The sequence below is a fragment of the Macaca fascicularis genome, chromosome X, assembly GCF_037993035.2.
Source record: "Macaca fascicularis isolate 582-1 chromosome X, T2T-MFA8v1.1".
Classification (NCBI taxonomy): domain Eukaryota; kingdom Metazoa; phylum Chordata; class Mammalia; order Primates; family Cercopithecidae; genus Macaca; species Macaca fascicularis.
The window spans coordinates 24,266,749-24,284,658 of record NC_088395.1 but is presented as its reverse complement, the minus strand read 5'-3'; the positions used below and the strand labels follow the sequence as shown (position 1 = coordinate 24,284,658).

At 45.0% G+C, this 17,910-nt stretch overlaps 1 protein-coding gene across 1 annotated transcript; it reads left to right on the top strand.

Annotated features, from left to right (window-relative positions):
• Positions 1-13,106: 13,106 nt before the first annotated feature.
• On the top strand, positions 13,107-17,577 carry LOC102118084 (SUPT20H like 2). The gene has a single exon (XM_015443718.4). It carries the CDS (start codon positions 15,064-15,066, stop codon positions 17,575-17,577), a length of 2,514 nt encoding a protein of 837 aa, XP_015299204.3. The 5' UTR covers positions 13,107-15,063.
• The last annotated feature ends 333 nt before the right edge of the window (positions 17,578-17,910 follow it).

Sequence of the window (17,910 nt, the reverse complement as noted above, 5' to 3'; positions counted from 1 at the left end):
TTCTGACCAACCAGCTAAAAATTCAGGTAGTTCCCACAACCCCTCCCTGGGTAGGAGAATTTGCTAAAATGGTTCACAGAACTCAGGAAAGCACTTTACTTTCATTTAGCAGTTTGTTAGAAAGGATGCAGATGAAGAGATACATAGGGTAAATTCCAGAAGGGTCCTGAGTGCAGGAACTTCTGTCCAGTGGAGTTAAGATGTGCCACCCTCCCAACATGTGGATGCATTCACCAACCCAGAAGCTCTCTGAACCTCATCATTTAGGGGCTTTTATGGAGATTTCATCATGTAGGCATGATCAGTTATTAATTCACTCTCCAGCCTCTCTCCCCTCCCTGGAGGTTGGGGAGAGTAGACCTGAACATTCTATGCTTCTAATCAAGGCTTAATCTTCCTGGCAACTAGCCCCCATCCTGAAGCTTCAAAAGTTTCCTCATTAAAACAAAAGAGGCTCTATCACCTAGGAAATTCCAAGGGATTTAGGAGCTCTGTGTCAGGAATGATAGTGAAGGACCAACTATTAGACAAAAGATGTTCCTAGCATCCCTATCACTTAGGAAATTACAAGGATTTTAGGAGCTCTTTGTCAGGAACTGAGGCAATAATCAAATATATAGTTCTTTTTATGCCACACTGTCATTAATACTTTCCTTCAAGGCTGAATGTTGACAGTGGTTCCATAAAGGAAAAAATGAATTAATCTAGAATGGTGAGGAGTTCCTGTGGTTTGAACAAGCTTTCCAGGTGATTCTGATGTTCCTCTTTTCTCATCCCCAATAAAGAACATTATTTTAAAGCCTTCTGTATTGGTCAACTCTTGGCTGAAATGAAGAAAAGGTTTTTCTTTGATTTTAACTGTCAATACAGTGTCCTAACAACTTGTGTTCTGTAATATGCTTTCTGTGCATTATCTCTGCTAATTCATCTATCTATTATTTTTCATTTACAGTTTCTTAAATTTATAGATAGTGGTAAAATAGTGGTTCTTTTCTTTTTTTGAGATGGAGTCCCATTCTGTCACCCAGGCTGGAGTGCAGTGGCGTAATCTTGGCTCACTGCAACCTCTGCCTCCCAGATTCAAGTGATTCTCCTGCCTCAGACTCCTGAGTAGCTGGGATTACAGGCATCTGCCGTCACGCCCCGCTAATTTTTGTATTTTTAGTAGAGATAGGGTTTCGCCATGTTGGCCAGACTGGTCTCGAACTCCTGACCTCAGGTGATCTGCCTGCCTCAGCCTCCCAAAGTGCTGGGATTACAGGCATGACCCACCACGCCCGGCAAAATAGTGGTTCTTTTACCCCCTAAAAAGTAGTCTATGAAAATGAAATTGTTTACAGGCACAGAATGGAATTTGGGGTTATAGTTTGACCAAATAATTATAGTTGATACATGTATTGTCAACCAATTTAAGATTATTCCCCAGCTTTTCTTCTTTTGAATATTTGCCTCACATTGATGGTGAAAATCAGATAGCACTGTAGATCAGTGGTGGTTCTTGACCTTGGCCACTACACTTTGGAACCGACTGGGGAGGTTTAAAAAGGACTAATGCCCAAGCCACCTCCAGAGATTCTGATTTAATTGATCCAGGGTTTGCCTTCCTGGTTATGGGATTTTTGAAAGCTCCTCAAATGATTCTAGTGTGGAACCAAAGTTGAGAACCACTGAGCTTGATGCCACATAGAATCTCATAAGTGCCACTTGGCACTTGATTTAACTCACCAGGCAGGGCTTTTTGTTTTTAGTGAGTAATATTTGGGTATGGTTTTAGGAACCTTCAGAAATTGACTGAATCATAAATTTTCATTAGTTACAGATAAGACTAAATATTGTGGTCTCCCAAGATAAAATTTCTTAATACTATAGGCTTGTTTAATGTTTCTGATTAGGAAGTACCCAATATGGAAATAGAAGTTTCATATTAAAGCGTATCAATAGACCAGGAGACAGAAGAATGTTCAGTGAACACTTTTCTGGATACCTTACAGGAATAGGTTCCAGAGATATTCAAGACAGAAGACAGAGGTTCTCTCTCTCTCTGTTTCTCTATCACACACACACACACACACACACACACATACACACACACACACCACACACACACACACACACCACTAATAACCTATTCCTTTTCGTCAAATGTATTCCCAAATATCAAAAATAGAGACTATTTCATTGGCTTGAAAATTTGTAATACCTCCTCTACTCTTTCAAGGTCAAATGCTAGGATATTACAGGTGCCACAAAACCCAAATTGACCAGGGAATTTATATTTGTCACCTTGATGGAGCACAAATTTAGGGGTTTTCTTCTTACAGCTGAGAATCACCTGATGTAGAAAAATAGTTCCAACTGGTAACAGGGCAATAATAGTGAAGACTTCAGTAGAACAGTGGACCCACATCACAGGACCTCAAGGTTTACCCAGGAAGGGAATGAATGAGAACCCTCTGGTTAGGGCTATGTCATGCTGTTCTTGGCAAATCCAATTCCCATCAAACAGAAGGTTCATGTGCCCCCACCTTAGACTGAACATGTGGAATTGCTGTAACATCAAGTACTTTCAAGAACTGTTGGTTGGGGCTGGGCACAGTGGCTCATGCCTGTAATCCCAGCACTTTGGGAGGCCGAGGCAGGCAGATCATCTGAGGTTAAGAGTTCAAGACCAGCCTGGCCAACATGGTAAAGCCCTGTCTCTACCAAAAATACAAAAGTTAGCCAGGTGCGGTGGTGGGCGCCTGTAGTCCCAGCTACTTGGGAGGCTGAGGCAGGAGAATCACTTGAACCCAGGAGGTGGAGGTTGCAGTGAGCCGAGATCACGCCACTACACTCCAGCCTGGGAGACAAGAGCGAGACTGTGTCTTAAAAAAAATAATAATAACTATTGGTTGGAACTGTTCTGCTCCAGTGACACCAGGAACAGGTCTCCTTATTACTGGTTGCCTCACACTAGGAGGACCTGCTCCTTGGCACAGTAAGTCAGATTTCCCCAACACTCAGGTCAGAAAGTCCCTTGGTTGCACGAAGTCAGAATGCAATTGATAGAACCTCAGAACAGGTTGAAAGAAAGCAAACTACTGAAAAATACCTTGCTTCAGCAAAATATAGGGATCGGATCGGCTGATGAGGGATAAAAGCCAACACTTAATTAAAGGATTTCTAAGTGCCAATTATGGTTACAAATCAGCTATTTGTTAAATTTATCTTCCCTCCCCCGCCCCCAATTTGCTGCCTTTGGAGGAGCCGTCCTAAATGCTATTTTGTATTCTCTGTGGCAGCTGATAATTAAAAGTTATATATGTTCCTGTGGCTAGATTGAGCACCATCACAGCTCAATCTAAATAGAAGGAATTATACTAGTCTGAGGTATGAGAAACATTATTTTGGTTTTTTTGTCTTATTTTTGGAATTAACTTACTTGGAAGTAATTTCAAACTTATAAAAAGTTGTAAGAATAAAAATAGTCCAAAGAAACCTGTATACCTTTAACCCAGATTCACCTATTCTCCACCCCTGCCCCTTTGCAAGTTTTCCACACTATGGCCCTTGATGCAAAATAGTTCAGTATGTATTTCCTGAGAATAGAGATAGTCTTTCACATAGCCATAATACAGTCACTGACTAATTGGATGCAAGATATTGGGTCTATTGTTTAGTGCAGGATTTTTTGCAAGTCAGTTTTATAATATTTACTAATTTTTTGTAAATTTAGAGCTTTTTTTTTTTTTTTTTTTTTTTTTTTTTTTTTTTTTTTGAGACGGAGTCTTGCTCTGTCATCCAGGCTGGAGTACAGTGACACGATCTCGGCTCACTGCAACCTCCGCCTCCTGGGTTCAAGCGATTTTTGTGCCTCAGCCTCCTGAGTAGCTGGGATTACAGGTGCCCACCACCATGCCTGGCTAATTTTTTTTTGTATTTTCAGTAGAGACGGGGGTTTCACCATTTTGGCCAGGCTGGTCTCGAACTCCTGACCTCAGGTGATCTGCCTGCTTCAGCCTCCCAAAGTGCTGGGATTACAGGTGTGAGCCACCACGCCTGGCAAATTTTGAGCTTTTGTCTGGGATGCAGTTTAGTTACTTGGAAGCAGTTTGATTCCCTCAAGGCTTGCCTTTGAGCTTGGTTAGGCTGACTCAGACCAGAGTAGCCTTTAGTCTATGGCTAGCTTGACCCACTATTGAGGTAATACTCTTCAAAGTACACACAATGCCCATATATTATGAGGATTCTCCACTCTGGCTATTGGGAAAATGAACTATTCTTGGCCCTGTGTGATCTCCAAGAGCATTTCCACCTGATTCTTCTTGAAGATTGTTTTCCTGGTTTCTTTATACATAGTAAAAGACACAGATCAGTACTACATTGAAGATTGAAGGGAAACCCTCTGCAGGTCTCCAGAGTTCAATCTCTGGGAAGCATTCTCGAAGCATTCTCTTCCCTGGTCTTCTTCCCTGCAAATTCTAGCCACCTTGGCCTCTCCAAATTTTATATATATATATTCATAAGTTGTGATTTTAAATATAGGCTACGTAAGTTGTGATTTTAAATAGAGTTCTGATGCTTTAAGAAACTCATCCAACTTCCATGGATCTCAGTGTTCTTATCTGTAAAATGGGGACATTGGATCAGCTCTGTCTAGAAAAGGTAAATAGATAGCAGAAGGGACTGGGGCTTTAAAGTATTGGTTAGCAATCCTGACAGTATATTAGAATCCCCTGGGAAGCTTTTGAAAGTGATGCCCAGGTACCACCCTAGACCAATTAAACAGAATTTTTGAGGGTGGTTCCACGTGTTGCTAGTTTTAAACTCTCCCCAGGTGACTTTAATGAATAGTCATGGTCACAAACCACTGCTTTAAAGGCTGACCCCAACCACATTGAGCCAGGATGATTTTGACTAGTCTCCCTGCACCTGCTTCCTTGTCTATAACCTGGGAGGCTGATACAGTTTGGATATTTGTCCCCTCAAAATCTCGTGTTGAAATTTGATCCCCAATGTTGATACTGGTTGGTGGGAGGTGTTTGGGTCATGAGGGCAGATCCCTCACTAATGGCTTAGTGTGGTTCCCCGTGGTAATGAGTGAGTTCTCACTCTATTCGTTCGACCAGAGCTGGTTGTTTAAAAGAGTGTGGCACCTGTTCTCTCTTTCCTCCTCTCTCGCCATGTGATGGTGCTCCCCTTCATCTTCCACCACAAGTGGAAGCTTCCTGAAGCTTTCACTAGAAGCAGATGTTGGCACTGTGCTTCTTGTACAGCCTGCAGAACAGTGAGCCAAATAAACCTCTTCTTTTATAAATTACCCAGCCTCAGGTACTCATTTATAGCACCACAAAACAGACTAAGACAGAGCCATATCACCTGTCTTATGTGACCCATAACTCCTATATGTGCAGGGCCTACTATTATGATTCCAAGGTCTTTCTCTACAGTAAATCATCTGCTGTGACACTGGAGAAAAATTCTCAGATTAATGAAAGAACTTGAAAACACCCCTTGCTGCCAGCACTGACATCACTATCCAGAATAACAAGGGCTAGTGAACATTTGTGAGATGGGAAGACATGTGTGCAGGGATTGAGGCAGCTCACTGAAGAGAGCACTCAGAGGAAGTAGTTCTTTCTAAAATGAATTCCAGGACAGTCTTCATCAGCCCTAATATTAGGTTTGTGGGTTTCCAAAGAAAATTCACCTGGTGATCGGTACGTTGGGCCGACCAAAGCCAGCAGCAATGGGGACCTGTGCTAATCTTGAATTACCCTTTTGAATGGGCTGGACTGTTATTTAACCTCCACATTCATTAGTTATCAACAGGCTCTTGGGGGATCACAACAGCAGAGAAACTATGAAAAGAAACACCTGTGAAATGGAATCTGGACTTCAGGGTTTAGGAAGGAAAAGGCTATCCTTGAATAGTTGGATTTAATGTTTTCATTTTCTGTTCACTCAGTGATTTTCTTGCGTACAGTTACCCAGGAGTAACGTTTTTGCCATAGACTGTGAGTCTTGCAGACTGGCTCAGCTTGTCCTGCCAGCCCAAAGGCACATGCCTACTGGTCTCTTCTCAGGTGGTGATTTTTCCTCTATGCCATGAGAAAGTTGTAAGGTAGATAAAATATGTCTTCATGGCCCCACAAGATCCTTTTGTACCCTCAGTGAGATCCTCTTTCTCACCTTCCTCAGACATACTGTGCTTTATTTCCTCCCATCCCCACCCACTCATTTAAAAAAAAAAAGTCTCCCCTCAAAAAAAAAAAAAAGCAGATTCTCAGAAAAGATTTGAAATTCATTTACTATTTTAAGAGGTTCAAAGATCTTCTGAAATCTGTCCATGTATCCCCTAGTTTAAAACCTCTGCCCAGACTGAAAATTTCAGATGTCAAGTCAGGGCAGAGGTATTTTTGTAGCAGGGCCCCTGAAATCATGTGAGTAGCTGCCTAGTTGACCTGCTGACAAAGGCCTCTACCTCAGGCTGCCCTGTGCACATGCCCCTGTGCATGTTTTCAGGGTTCCAGTCCTGACCCTAGGATGTCCAGATAGCCCTTAGACATGTTACATCACGAAGGGTCCCAGCAAGCCTTCCAACAGATGAGGTCCCAAGGGTATCCTCGGGTTCTCTCTGCAAAGCTGAATATTTTGTCGATGTGGCAATTGGCCACAATTATTGAACCAACAAGGTAGCATGAGCCAAGATGCTAAGTCTGAGGTAGCTGGCCTTCCACCCCAACACTGCAGCAATGATGAGACTCCTTCTGGTCATGCTATGTGGTTCTAAGGCCAGGCAAAGAGAGGCTGGGAACTGCAAACCAAGCCGGTAAAGTTCAATATTTATTGTCCCAGAGCACAAATTTAGGCACAGGGATATTTCTGAAGCCTATCTTAATTCCTGAAAGTTTGGAAAATCTTCTGAGGCTTGTGTGTACACATGTCTGGGTAACTAGGTCAGTTCAATTTGTCCTATGTTAACCTCCAGCCATGCCCCCCACCCAAATTCCCCCAGAGTCAGTCCTTTGTTCCAGATTGGTTATCCATTTACCCATAAATCCCAGGTCTCTGGTCACCATTATTGTTTTTCTCACCTGGACCCCTCTCCTCCAGCGCCATAGGCAAAGAACAACACTTTCCGAAATATTCTCCCTTCCTTGTTTTTGATTCAAGCAAAAACAACTTACAAGAGAACTGAACACTTTTGCCATTAGTAACCACTAGAAAACACATTAGGCTTCAAATTATTCAAGAAATTTTGACAGAAAAAAGTCAGTTGTGTTTGTCTCTGGTTTTCACTGAAATGGGAGTGGTCTGTCTTAGAAGTAGACCCCACCCAAAGACCAGCCTCACAACTTCATATGGCCCCCTCCATCAGGGAGAGAGAGGCCCCCACACCTCCCCCTTCATCCCCATCCATGGAGATGTGGGTCCTTTAGGTGACCCATTAGGAGCCATTGGTACTGAATATTTCAGAATGAAAAATCATGTTTGGCCCACTTGGTTATCTTCATAGTTAAAAAGGGACTATCTAATTAGTTTCTTTTTAATTATGTTTGGCATAATTTATACCATTCAAAAGGTTCAAAAAATAGTGAAAAGTAAACTTTTGCTGACAAAGAACTCTTATCCTCCAAAATATACAAGGAACTCTTAAAACTCAACAATAAGAAAATGAACAACCTGATTAAAATACAGGCAAAAGACTTGAATGGATACCTCCCCAGAGAAGATATACAGATGGCAAATAACCATATGAAAAGATGCTCAACATGTATGTCATCTGGGAATTGTAAATTAAAACAAGGAGGCCCAGCACCAGTGGCTCACGCCTATAATCGGCAGTTGGGGAGGCCAAGATGGGCAGATCACTTGAGCCCAGGAGGCCGAGACCAGCCTGGGCAACATGGTAAAACCCCTTTTTACAAAAAAATACAAAAATTAGCTGGGCGTGGCAGCATGGGCCTGTGGTCCCAGCTACTTTGGAGACTGAGGTGGGAGGATCGCCTGAGCCTGGGAGGTCAAGGCTGCAGTGAGCAGTGATCATACCACTGCACTCCAGCCTGGGCAACACAGCAAGGCCCTGTCTCAAAAAAAACAAAAAACAAAAAAAAACCAAGGAGATACCACTACACACCTATATAGGATGGCCAAAATTCAAAACACTGAAAACACCAAATGCTGGCAAGTATGTGGAGCAATAGAAACCCTCATTTATTGTGGGTAGGAGTGTACAGGTGTACAGTCACTTTGGAAGAAAGTTTGGCAGTTTCTCACAAAACTATACTCTTACCATACAATCCAGCAGTCACTCACCTTGGTATTTACCCAAGTGGGTTGAAAACTCATGTTCACACCAAAACCTGCACAAGAATGTTTATAGCAGCTTTATTCATAATTGCCAAAAGTGGAAGCAACCAAGATGTCCTAAAATAGGTGAATAGATAAACAAACTGTGGTACATTCATACAACCAAGATGTCTTTCAGTAGGTGAATGGATAAACTGTGGCATATCTATACAATGAAACATTATTCAGCACTGAAAAGAAATGAGCTATCAAACCATTAAAAGACGTGGAGGAATCTTAAATGCATATTGCTAAGTGAAAGAAGCCAGTGTGAAAAAGTCACATACTGTATGATTCCAACTATATGATGTTCTGAAAAAGGCAAAACTATGGAGACAGTAAAAAGATCAGTGTTTGTCAGGGGTTAGGGAGAGGAAGGGATAAATAGAGCACAGAGGATTTTTAGGGCAGTGAAACTATTCCCTATGATTCTATAATGGTAAATACATGTCGTTACACATTTGTACAAACTCTTAGAATGTACAACACCAAGAGTGAACCCTGATGTAAATTCTGGGCTTTGATTGATATGATGTGTCAGTGTAGGTTCATCAGTTGTAACAAATGTATCACCCTGGTGTGGGATGTTGATAGTGGGGGAGGCAGAGGAGTGGGGGCAACTTTTTGCTCAATTTTGCTGTGAACCTAGAACTGCTTTTTAAGAAAGCCTATAAAAAAGAAAAGGAGTCAGATGATTGCAAAAAAAAAAAGAAAGTAAACTTTCATCCTTCCCCCTACCCTACCACCCTATCTCTTAGGGGACCAGTCCCCAACATCCAGCAGGACATTTTAAATCCAGAGATATTTCAAAGGCTTCATCTAGAAATCTGGCTGATTAAGCTACCAAACTTTTGTTCACAATTGACTAATTTAAAGTTCAATGGCTTCTATTTCCTTTTATTTTCTTTGGTAACACTCTGATGGGTTAGTGAGCAGTGAAATGGCCAACAGGTAGCAATTTCAGGGTATGAGAGTCAAGGGACATGCATAATCCATCACAGAGGAACCTCCCTGTAATAACTGGGAGGAGACCTCTAAGAACTACACCTACAATTGATAGATCCAACTGAGATGAAAGATAAGGAGCAGGGCGAGCCTTAGATAAAAATGGTTGAAGTCTGTATTTCTCTTACCCTTTCAGGTACTCCCTCCCTTTTCCCCCAGACAAAAACTCTTCAAATTAATGTGCTTTCTCTTCTAGGTCATTTTTATTTTCATTCAACAAATACTTACTATTGGATATAGGGAGGAAGAGAGAAACAGAAGAGTTGAGGATGATTCCAAGGTTTTTAGTCTGAGCAACTGGAAAGATGAAGTTGTCATTTCCTGAGATGGGGAAGGCTGCTTGGGTAACTTTGCACTGCATCAACTTGGCTAAGCTGGGACTATGTTTCCTAGAATTCCCTTTCCTCTGGACCTGTCTCCTGAACTAGACTCATGACATCATGAGTATGATTCTGGGGTAGGGCTGGCCAAAAGAGAAATTTTTATGAGCTCTGGAAGTCAGGATTGAAGCAGCAGCCATTACACTCTGAAGGTCAGTATCAGGTACCAGGCACCACTGCAGCTCACACATGTTGCTCATCCACTGGCTCACCTTGATGGGAGCTGGGGAGTAGGCAGTAGCTGGGCCCACAGCTCCCCCAGCTCCCACTGGATATCCTCCTTCAGCTTTTCTGAGTCCTGGGCCAGGTGCCTGTGTAGCTCCATGACAAAGGGAGCCAGTTCCTTCTGCAAGTCACCTGAATCATCAAGGTTAGAAGCAATGAGAGCCAGACTCAGGTTTGTCCTTGCTGGTTCCAGTTAGCCCTTGTGTGTTCCAGATGGTCCTTGTTCTTGTGCTTCATGCCCAGCTTTTCTTCCTCACTGCCTGCTCTACTGACCCCCAGTGGTATCAGTTTCACGCCCAGATGCAGAGGCAACAGCCCTCCATAGACTTCTTCATCAGCTTCCCTTTGTGATCCCTGGTTAATGACTTTTCTCTGACCCTCCAATTGTCCTCTTCTACACATTTACTTCCCTAGGGTCTCCCATGATTTGTGGGATCTGGTCACTATAAGCCAATGTAATTCCATATTATTTATAGTGATTCCAATTCCTGATTGAACCTTGCTGATATTCTGCCAAAGGAGCAAGTTTGGGTAGGAGATAAGGAACTCAGTTTGGACATGTTAAATTGAAAATTCCCATTCACCAGTCAGGGGGGGATTTTGAATAGGAAGCTTGAGGTTATGAGTCTGTAGTTCAGGGGAGAGGTCCAGGCTGGAGCTATACATTTGGAAACCATTAGGGTGTAGATGGTATCAAAAGCCATAAGACCAGATCAGGTCATCAAATGACTGAGTGTAAATAGAGAAAAATTATCTAAAGACCAAGTCCAGGGATGCTGTGACATTAAGAAAATAAAGGGCAGATAACACACCCTGAAAGAACAAATACTAAACGAAGACCAAAGATAAATTATTGAAATAAGCAAAGGTTCTTAACTGTTGAGTAAATCTAGAAAATTTGGAACCGGTTATTGACATTTACTAGGCAGACGAACAAAAATATATTTGCTAGTTTATCTTTTTAAAGATAACTTCTAAAGATTTAATGATGCTTTTGTTTGCATCTATCCCACTGGCCACGGGCTGTCTTTATTAATCTGGTCCAATGGCAGATTTAGAGCATTAGCAAAGTAATTCAGGGCCAACCATAACAGCCTTTGCAGTAAAAACAAAAATAACATTTTAAAAATCACATATATCATTTGAACTATCCTAGAACTTGAGGTGTAAAGTGTTTTGTGGTTTAGAGATTGCTGCTTTATTTCTCCAGACTTGGTTTTGTGATACCACAGGGTGGTGGTTCTTAACCAGGGATGATTTTGTCCCCCAGGGAACATTCGACAATGTATGGAGACATTTTTTATTGTCATAAATGGGAGGGGGCTGCTACTGGCATATAGTGGGTAGAGGCCATGGATGCTATTAAAAATCCTATAATGCACAGGACAGCCCCCATGACAAATGGGAATAATACAGAGAGGGAGAAACCCTGTCTTAGGGTCTGGCTACTTAGAGAGCAGAATGAAAGTCTTAACAGAACAAAATCCAATTTCATTTACTTTTCAGTAAAACGGTTAAAGGATGGGCAAGTGGAAGAAAGGGAAGGGGGATAGAGTTTGAGAAAAGAAAAAGAGGGAAAAAGAGGAAGGAGGAAGATTAATATGCTGTGCAGCACTTATGGGTTGTGAGACGCTCTTAAATCCAATAAACAACTCTTAGCAGATATGGAAGCACTGAATGATGTAACAGGCTATGGAAAGTGATCTTCACTCAATCTCAGAGCTACAATGTTACCTAAGGTTTGCTTTACTATAGCTGGGGCCTGATCACAGGAGAAATACAAAGTGTCAGAGCAAGTGATGGAGGGTTAACCAGGAGGCAACAGTATCTTCAGCTTCTGCAGTCTTTGGGCCCTGTATTTTCAAATTCTCTGCTGGTCCCTCTAATTAACGGCAGCAGGGAGGAGGTGGCAAAGATCTAGACCTCAATGGGTATAGAACAAAGTAGTTCGCTAATTGTAAATTAGGACAATTATCTTACAATTAATTGAATTTTCTTATTCCTCTAGAAAATCTTAGCATGGCCATGAGTTTTTCTCAGCTTGTGCTATTCTCTGCTGTGCTGCTACAGGGGAGGGCTGCAGTTGAAGTTCTTATAATCAACCAGTGTGCTCATTAGCATGCTTGGAAGGTTTGAAGGATAGTGTGCACTCAGAGGAATTAAAAAACAAAATCAATCTTGTGGAAAGGTCTGGCAATTAGGCAGCTCAAGTGAAGGGGATGGCTGAGCCATTATAAGCACTGTCAGGCCTAGTAATGCATGTCGTAACACACACACAGGTTCACAGCCTCTTCCAGTGTACCTGTGGCCCAGGCAGCCTTGGGGTTCTCCCTCTTGGGGAGTCAAGAGTGGGTCACATCCCCCATTTTTGGCCTTGTTGGCTTTAATACCTGGAAAAAAAAAAAAACCTCACATGAAATTGCCCATTTCACTTGGATGGAATACAAATTCACTTCTCCATATGCCCAGATATATGACATAGCACATTATCTACAAAATTAAGAATGAATGGGGCAGGGCAAGGTGGCTCATGCCTGTAATCCCAGCACTTTGGGAGGCCAATGCGGGTGGATCACTTTGAGGTCAGAAGTCCAGACCAGCCTGGCCAACATGGCAAACACTGTCTATACTAAAAATACAAAAATTACCCAGCTGTGGTGGTGCACACCTGTAGTCCCAGCTACAAGGGAGGCTGAGGCAGGAGAATTGCTTGAACCCCGGAGGAAGAGATTGCAGTGAGCCCAGATCGCGCCACTGCTCTCCAGCGTGGGTGACAGAGCAAGACTCTGTCTCAAAAAAAAAAAAAGAATGGCCAATTTTTCCCACTTATCTTCAGTCCTAAATGCAGCAAATGCTGCTGGTGCCATATCCCTCTCCCCTTGGCACTAGCCATTCTGTACACACAGACAGTCTTACTGCAAGCACCTGTGACTCTTTCTGAGGACATCCTCAAGCCACATCAGCATGGGTGGCCCCTGTATGTGGCAACCAGAAGTATCAGGAAATAACGTTCCCAGCACTGTCCTAAGTCAATGAGAAAGAAGTGGATGAATAAATACCCCAGCTTCCTTGCCTCTAGGGCAGAACAATCTGAGGCTTCTTCTGTACTGTCTTCCAAGGTCCTCAGCATGGACCAGTTTTCCGGAGCTGCTTGTGCTCAGGAATACGTCTTCCATTGTTTCCCCATCCCTGACTCAGCTCCCCTTTCTGTCACCAATGCTTCTAAGGATTAGCACCCAAAGAAACTACTCCCACTCAAATCCTCTCCTCTGGGAATGCTTTTGGGGAAACCCAAGTGAAGACACGGGCAATTCACCAGCTGAAGATCGAGTCCATCCCATGGCAGGGCGGGCAGATGTACCTCTCTAATAAGTGAGATGCACCCTGGGATATCAGCTGGGGGAGGGGCAGAATTTAGATCACACTCATGGATCAGAAAAACAGGCTATGGAGTAGTTCTCCCCAGAAAAGCATTATTGATCTTGTCCAATAAAACAAACACAAACAAACAAACTGGGAGATTTCAAGGCAACAAAGTTAATGGAAAACAATGTCCCATAGGTTACCTAAGATTGAACGATAACACTGCAAATCCATCATTAGGATCTCAGCTAAGGTCTACAGTTTAGTCTCATCATTGAAAATGTATTGCCATCACCTGGAACAATTGTTCTCATCCTTATCAGGTGCAAATCACCTTGTAGAAATGAATGGTTTCATGTCTCTCTACCATCCTGAACTGCAATCCATAGACAATGTAATGACCCACCACGTAATTTTTTAATCTGTAAGTGCCCTAACTCAACACATGGAGAAATAAAAGGTGAGTAATTATGTAAATGAACGTCATGTACTGGTGCATCTACATGAACACCCCCAGGCGGGAGCTCACTGGACGGCGACACGAAGAATCCTGACGCTTGCCACAACCTGTGGGTTCTCCGGGCATGGAAGCATTGCCACTTCGGGCTCATTCCGCAGCCCAGTGGCTGACGGATACCGGCAGCAGCGCTGCCATTGATGGCAAGAGATTCCAAAAATGCCAACAATTGTTGAAGTTTCCACCAAGACCAGTGACAACTTCCCATGATTTCCCGACAGTGTCATTCCTGTGGAAACTGATGTCTATGAAAGATGTACGAAAGATATGTCTATACCGTCATTGGTGGCTTGTGCTTTTGCATGTATGCTTTCAAGGCGAAATGGCAAGTGGTCAAGTGCAAGTGCTGGCAGCAGACCCGGAAGTGCAGCGAGTGAGCCTCGCACCCGTGAGGCCAGAGAAGCAGGAGGCGTCTGGAATCTGAGGTGTGCTGCAAGTGCGCATGCGCATAGACTGGGCCAGGAGTTGACCCCGGCCCTGACGTTCACTTCCGGTGCAGCACTCAGAGACGCGAAGCCCAAGCCACAACACCGACCCCTCAGGTATCGATGTTTTCAGAAACCCTCAAACAGATTGGGTAGGGCTTCCCGGGGGGCGGGTTTCTGGGCAGGTGCCCAGACGCGCCCAGGAGCTGACCCCGGCCCTCCCGCTCACTTCCATTCCAGCCCACAGAGACGCGAAGCCCGGCCACGACGACGACCCCTCAGGTACTGATGTTTTCAGAAACCCTCAAACAGATTGGGTAGTGCTTCCCTGGGGGCGGGTTTCTGGGCAGGTGCCCAGACGCGCCCAGGAGCTGACCCCGGCCCTCCCGCTCACTTCCGTTCCAGCCCGCAGAGACGTGAAGCCCGGCCACGACGACGACCCCTCAGGTACTGATGTTTTCAGAAACCCTCAAACAGATTGATTGGGTAGTGCTTCCCTGGGGGCGGGTTTCTGGGCAGGTGCCCAGACAGTGCCCAGTAGCTGACCCCGGCCCTCCCTCTCCCGTTCCAGCCCGCAGAGACGCGAAGCCAGTGCCAGGTCGACGACCCCTCAGGTACCGATGTTTTCAGAAACCCTCAAACAGATTGGGTAGCCCTTCCCTGGGGGCGGGTTTCTGGGCAGATGCCCATGTTGAACTCAGTGTGGACTTGTGGCGTCTTGCGGGCCTGTACATTAATATGACAGCCGTGACATCCACCCCACTTCACCAACGCACATGCGTTTTCTCTCCCGTTAGGGGCCCTGTTTTCTGTTACAATGGATCGAGATTTAGAACAGGCTCTGAATGGCGCAGAGAATATCATTGAAATTGCCCAACAGAGACCTCCTAGAAGGAGATACTCACCTAGGGCGGGAAAAACTCTGCAGGAAAAACTTTATGACATTTATATAGAAGAATGTGGAAAAGAGCCTGAGGATCCTCAGGAACTGAGAAGCAATGTAAACTTGTTAGAAAAGCTTGTTAGGAGAGAGTCCTTGCCATGTTTACTGGTCAATCTATACCCAGGCAATCAGGGGTATTCTGTGATGCTCCAGAGAAAAGATGGGTCCTTTGCAGAGACCATTCCGCTGCCTTATGATGAAAGGACATTGCTCGACTACTTGGATGCAGAAGAATTACCCCCTGCTTTGGCTGATGTCCTTGATAAAGCTTCGGTTAACATTTTTCATAGTGGGTGTGTCATAGTAGAAGTTCGTGACTACAGGCAGTCCAGTAATATGCAACCTTCTGGTTACCAAAGCAGGCATATTCTCCTACATTCAGCGATGCCGACTTTAGCCCATGAGGTGAATACAATGACAAGAGATGTCCAGAAATGGAGCCAGGAAGACAAATTTCCACTTGAGAGTCAACTGATCTTAGAGACAGCTGAACCACTGTATCTCGATCCTTCTGTAGCAGTCGCCTGTTCTGCAAACAGGCTGCTGTATAACAAGCAAAAGATGAATACCGACCCGATGAAACGGTGCCTCCAGAGGTATTCGTGGCCCTCTGTAAGGTCACAGCAGGAGCGGTCTGACTATCCACCTCCTCCTGAGATGAGAGTGTCGACTTCTAGCCAAAAAGAAGAAAGAAAAGCAGGTCAGCCTTATGAGCTGGACATTGCTAAAGCAGGACGTTGTGTAGACATGTGGAAACGCAGATCCTGGGATTTGGCCGTGCCTTCGGAAGTGGATGTGGAGAAACTTGCTAAAGGGTGTCAGCCCGTCACAGCTGCTGACCCACAGCTCCCAGTCTGGCCAGCCCAGGAGGTAGAAGACCCTTTCGGATTTGGATGGGAAGCTGGCTCTCAGGCCTGGGACACCAAGCCAAACATCATGCAGTCGTTTAATGATCCGTTTTTCAGTGGTGAAATAGGGCCCCGTAAAAAAGCCAGGCAGAAGAGCCAGAAGTCTCCCTGGCAGCCCTTCCCAGATGACCATGCAGCTGGTCTCAGGCCTGGGTCAGAGACTGATGCTGAGAGGGCAGTGAGTCAGGCCCAGGAATCGGTGCAGAGCAGAGTCAAAGGTCCAGGCAAGATGCCACACAGCTCCAGTGGCCCAGCCAGTGTCAGTCAGCTCTCTTCATGGAAAACACCAGAACAGCCTAAGCCTGTGTGGGTCCAGTCTTCAGTATTGGGGAGGAGAGAGAAACATCCACTTCCCCGAAACCAACTTCCCTCAAGCTCAGGAAAGAATTCCTCAGGTACCAGTTTTCCCCCACAACAGGCAGGCAGCTCTCTTAAGCGTCCTTTTCCTGTGGCAGCTGCTGCTGCTGCTGCTACTGCTACTCCTACTCCTCCTCCTGCTCCTCCTCCTCTTCCTCCTCCTCCTCCTCCTCCTCCTCCTCTTCCTCCTCCTCCTCCTCCTCCTGCTGCTGCGGCAGCAGCGGCAGCAACACCAAGTCATTCTCAGAAGCCCTCTGTGCGTCTCATTCAAGCTAGCAGGCCCCGTCCAGCTGCCCGGCCCCCAACCAGATTCGTAAAAATAGCCCCAGCCATTCAAGTCAGGACAGGCTCCACTGGCCTAAAGGCCATCAACGTGGAGGGCCCAGTCCGGGCAGCCCAGGCTTTGGGTAGCAGTTTCAAGCTTGTGCAGGCCTCTGGCTTGGGTGGCCCGGCTCCTGCAGGAATCAGTGGCAGTGGCCTTCAGTCCTCAGGAGGTCCACTACCAGATGCAAAGCCCAGTGCAGCACAGGCATCTTCTCAAGCACCCCTTCAGTTTTTCCTAAATACTCCTGAAGGTCTCAGGCCCCTGACACTCCTCCAGGTTCCACAGGGATCCATGGTTCTGACCGGCCCACAGCAGCAGTTCCATCAGCTGGTTTCCCTGCAGCAGCTCCAGCAGCCCACAGCTGCTCACCGTCCTCAGCCAGGGCCACAGGGTCCCGCACTACGTTTGAGCACTCAAGGGCAGGCCTTCCCTGCTCAGCAGCTTCTTATGGTGAACCCCACTGGAGCAGGTAGTGGTCTGCAGCCCCAGCCCCAGGCAGCTGTGTTGGGTCTACTTGGCTCTGCCCAGGTTCCTCAGCAGGGTATCCAGCTCCCCTCTGTCTTGAGGCAGCAGCAGCAGTTGCTGCTGCTGCAGCCACAGCCACAGCCGCTGCAGCCACATCCACAGCCACAGCGACAGCCGATCCAGCTCCAGACGCAGCAGTTGAGAGTCCTGCAGCAGCCAGTGTTTTTGGCAACAGGCGCTGTTCAGATAGTGCAGCCACATCCAGGTGGGCAAGCAGCAAGCCAGTCGGTAGTGCAGACGAAGGGAGGCAAGCCAACCCCTCCAGCGCCCTGAGGCTTGTGGTAGTTTATCTCTCTTTTAAAAGCACAGGAGCACTGACCCAAATGAATTCCCAGTTTTTACTTGAGTTTTGTGTTTTTTTCCTCATGTTTTGGTATTTTACATTTTAAAATACACACTTTACACAGAAACACAATCCACTGATTTTTATTTAAAAACAGGGAAGTGATCTCCTAAAGGAGCATTGTTTTGCTTAAGTTACTCCTTTTGTTGTCGTTGCTGTTGATATAATTAGTTTTAATATAGTATTTTAAAGTATCCAAATCCTAACCAAGTTGAGTTTAAACTTCTGAAGTGTATAATTTCTCTAAAGCCAAGATGGCAATA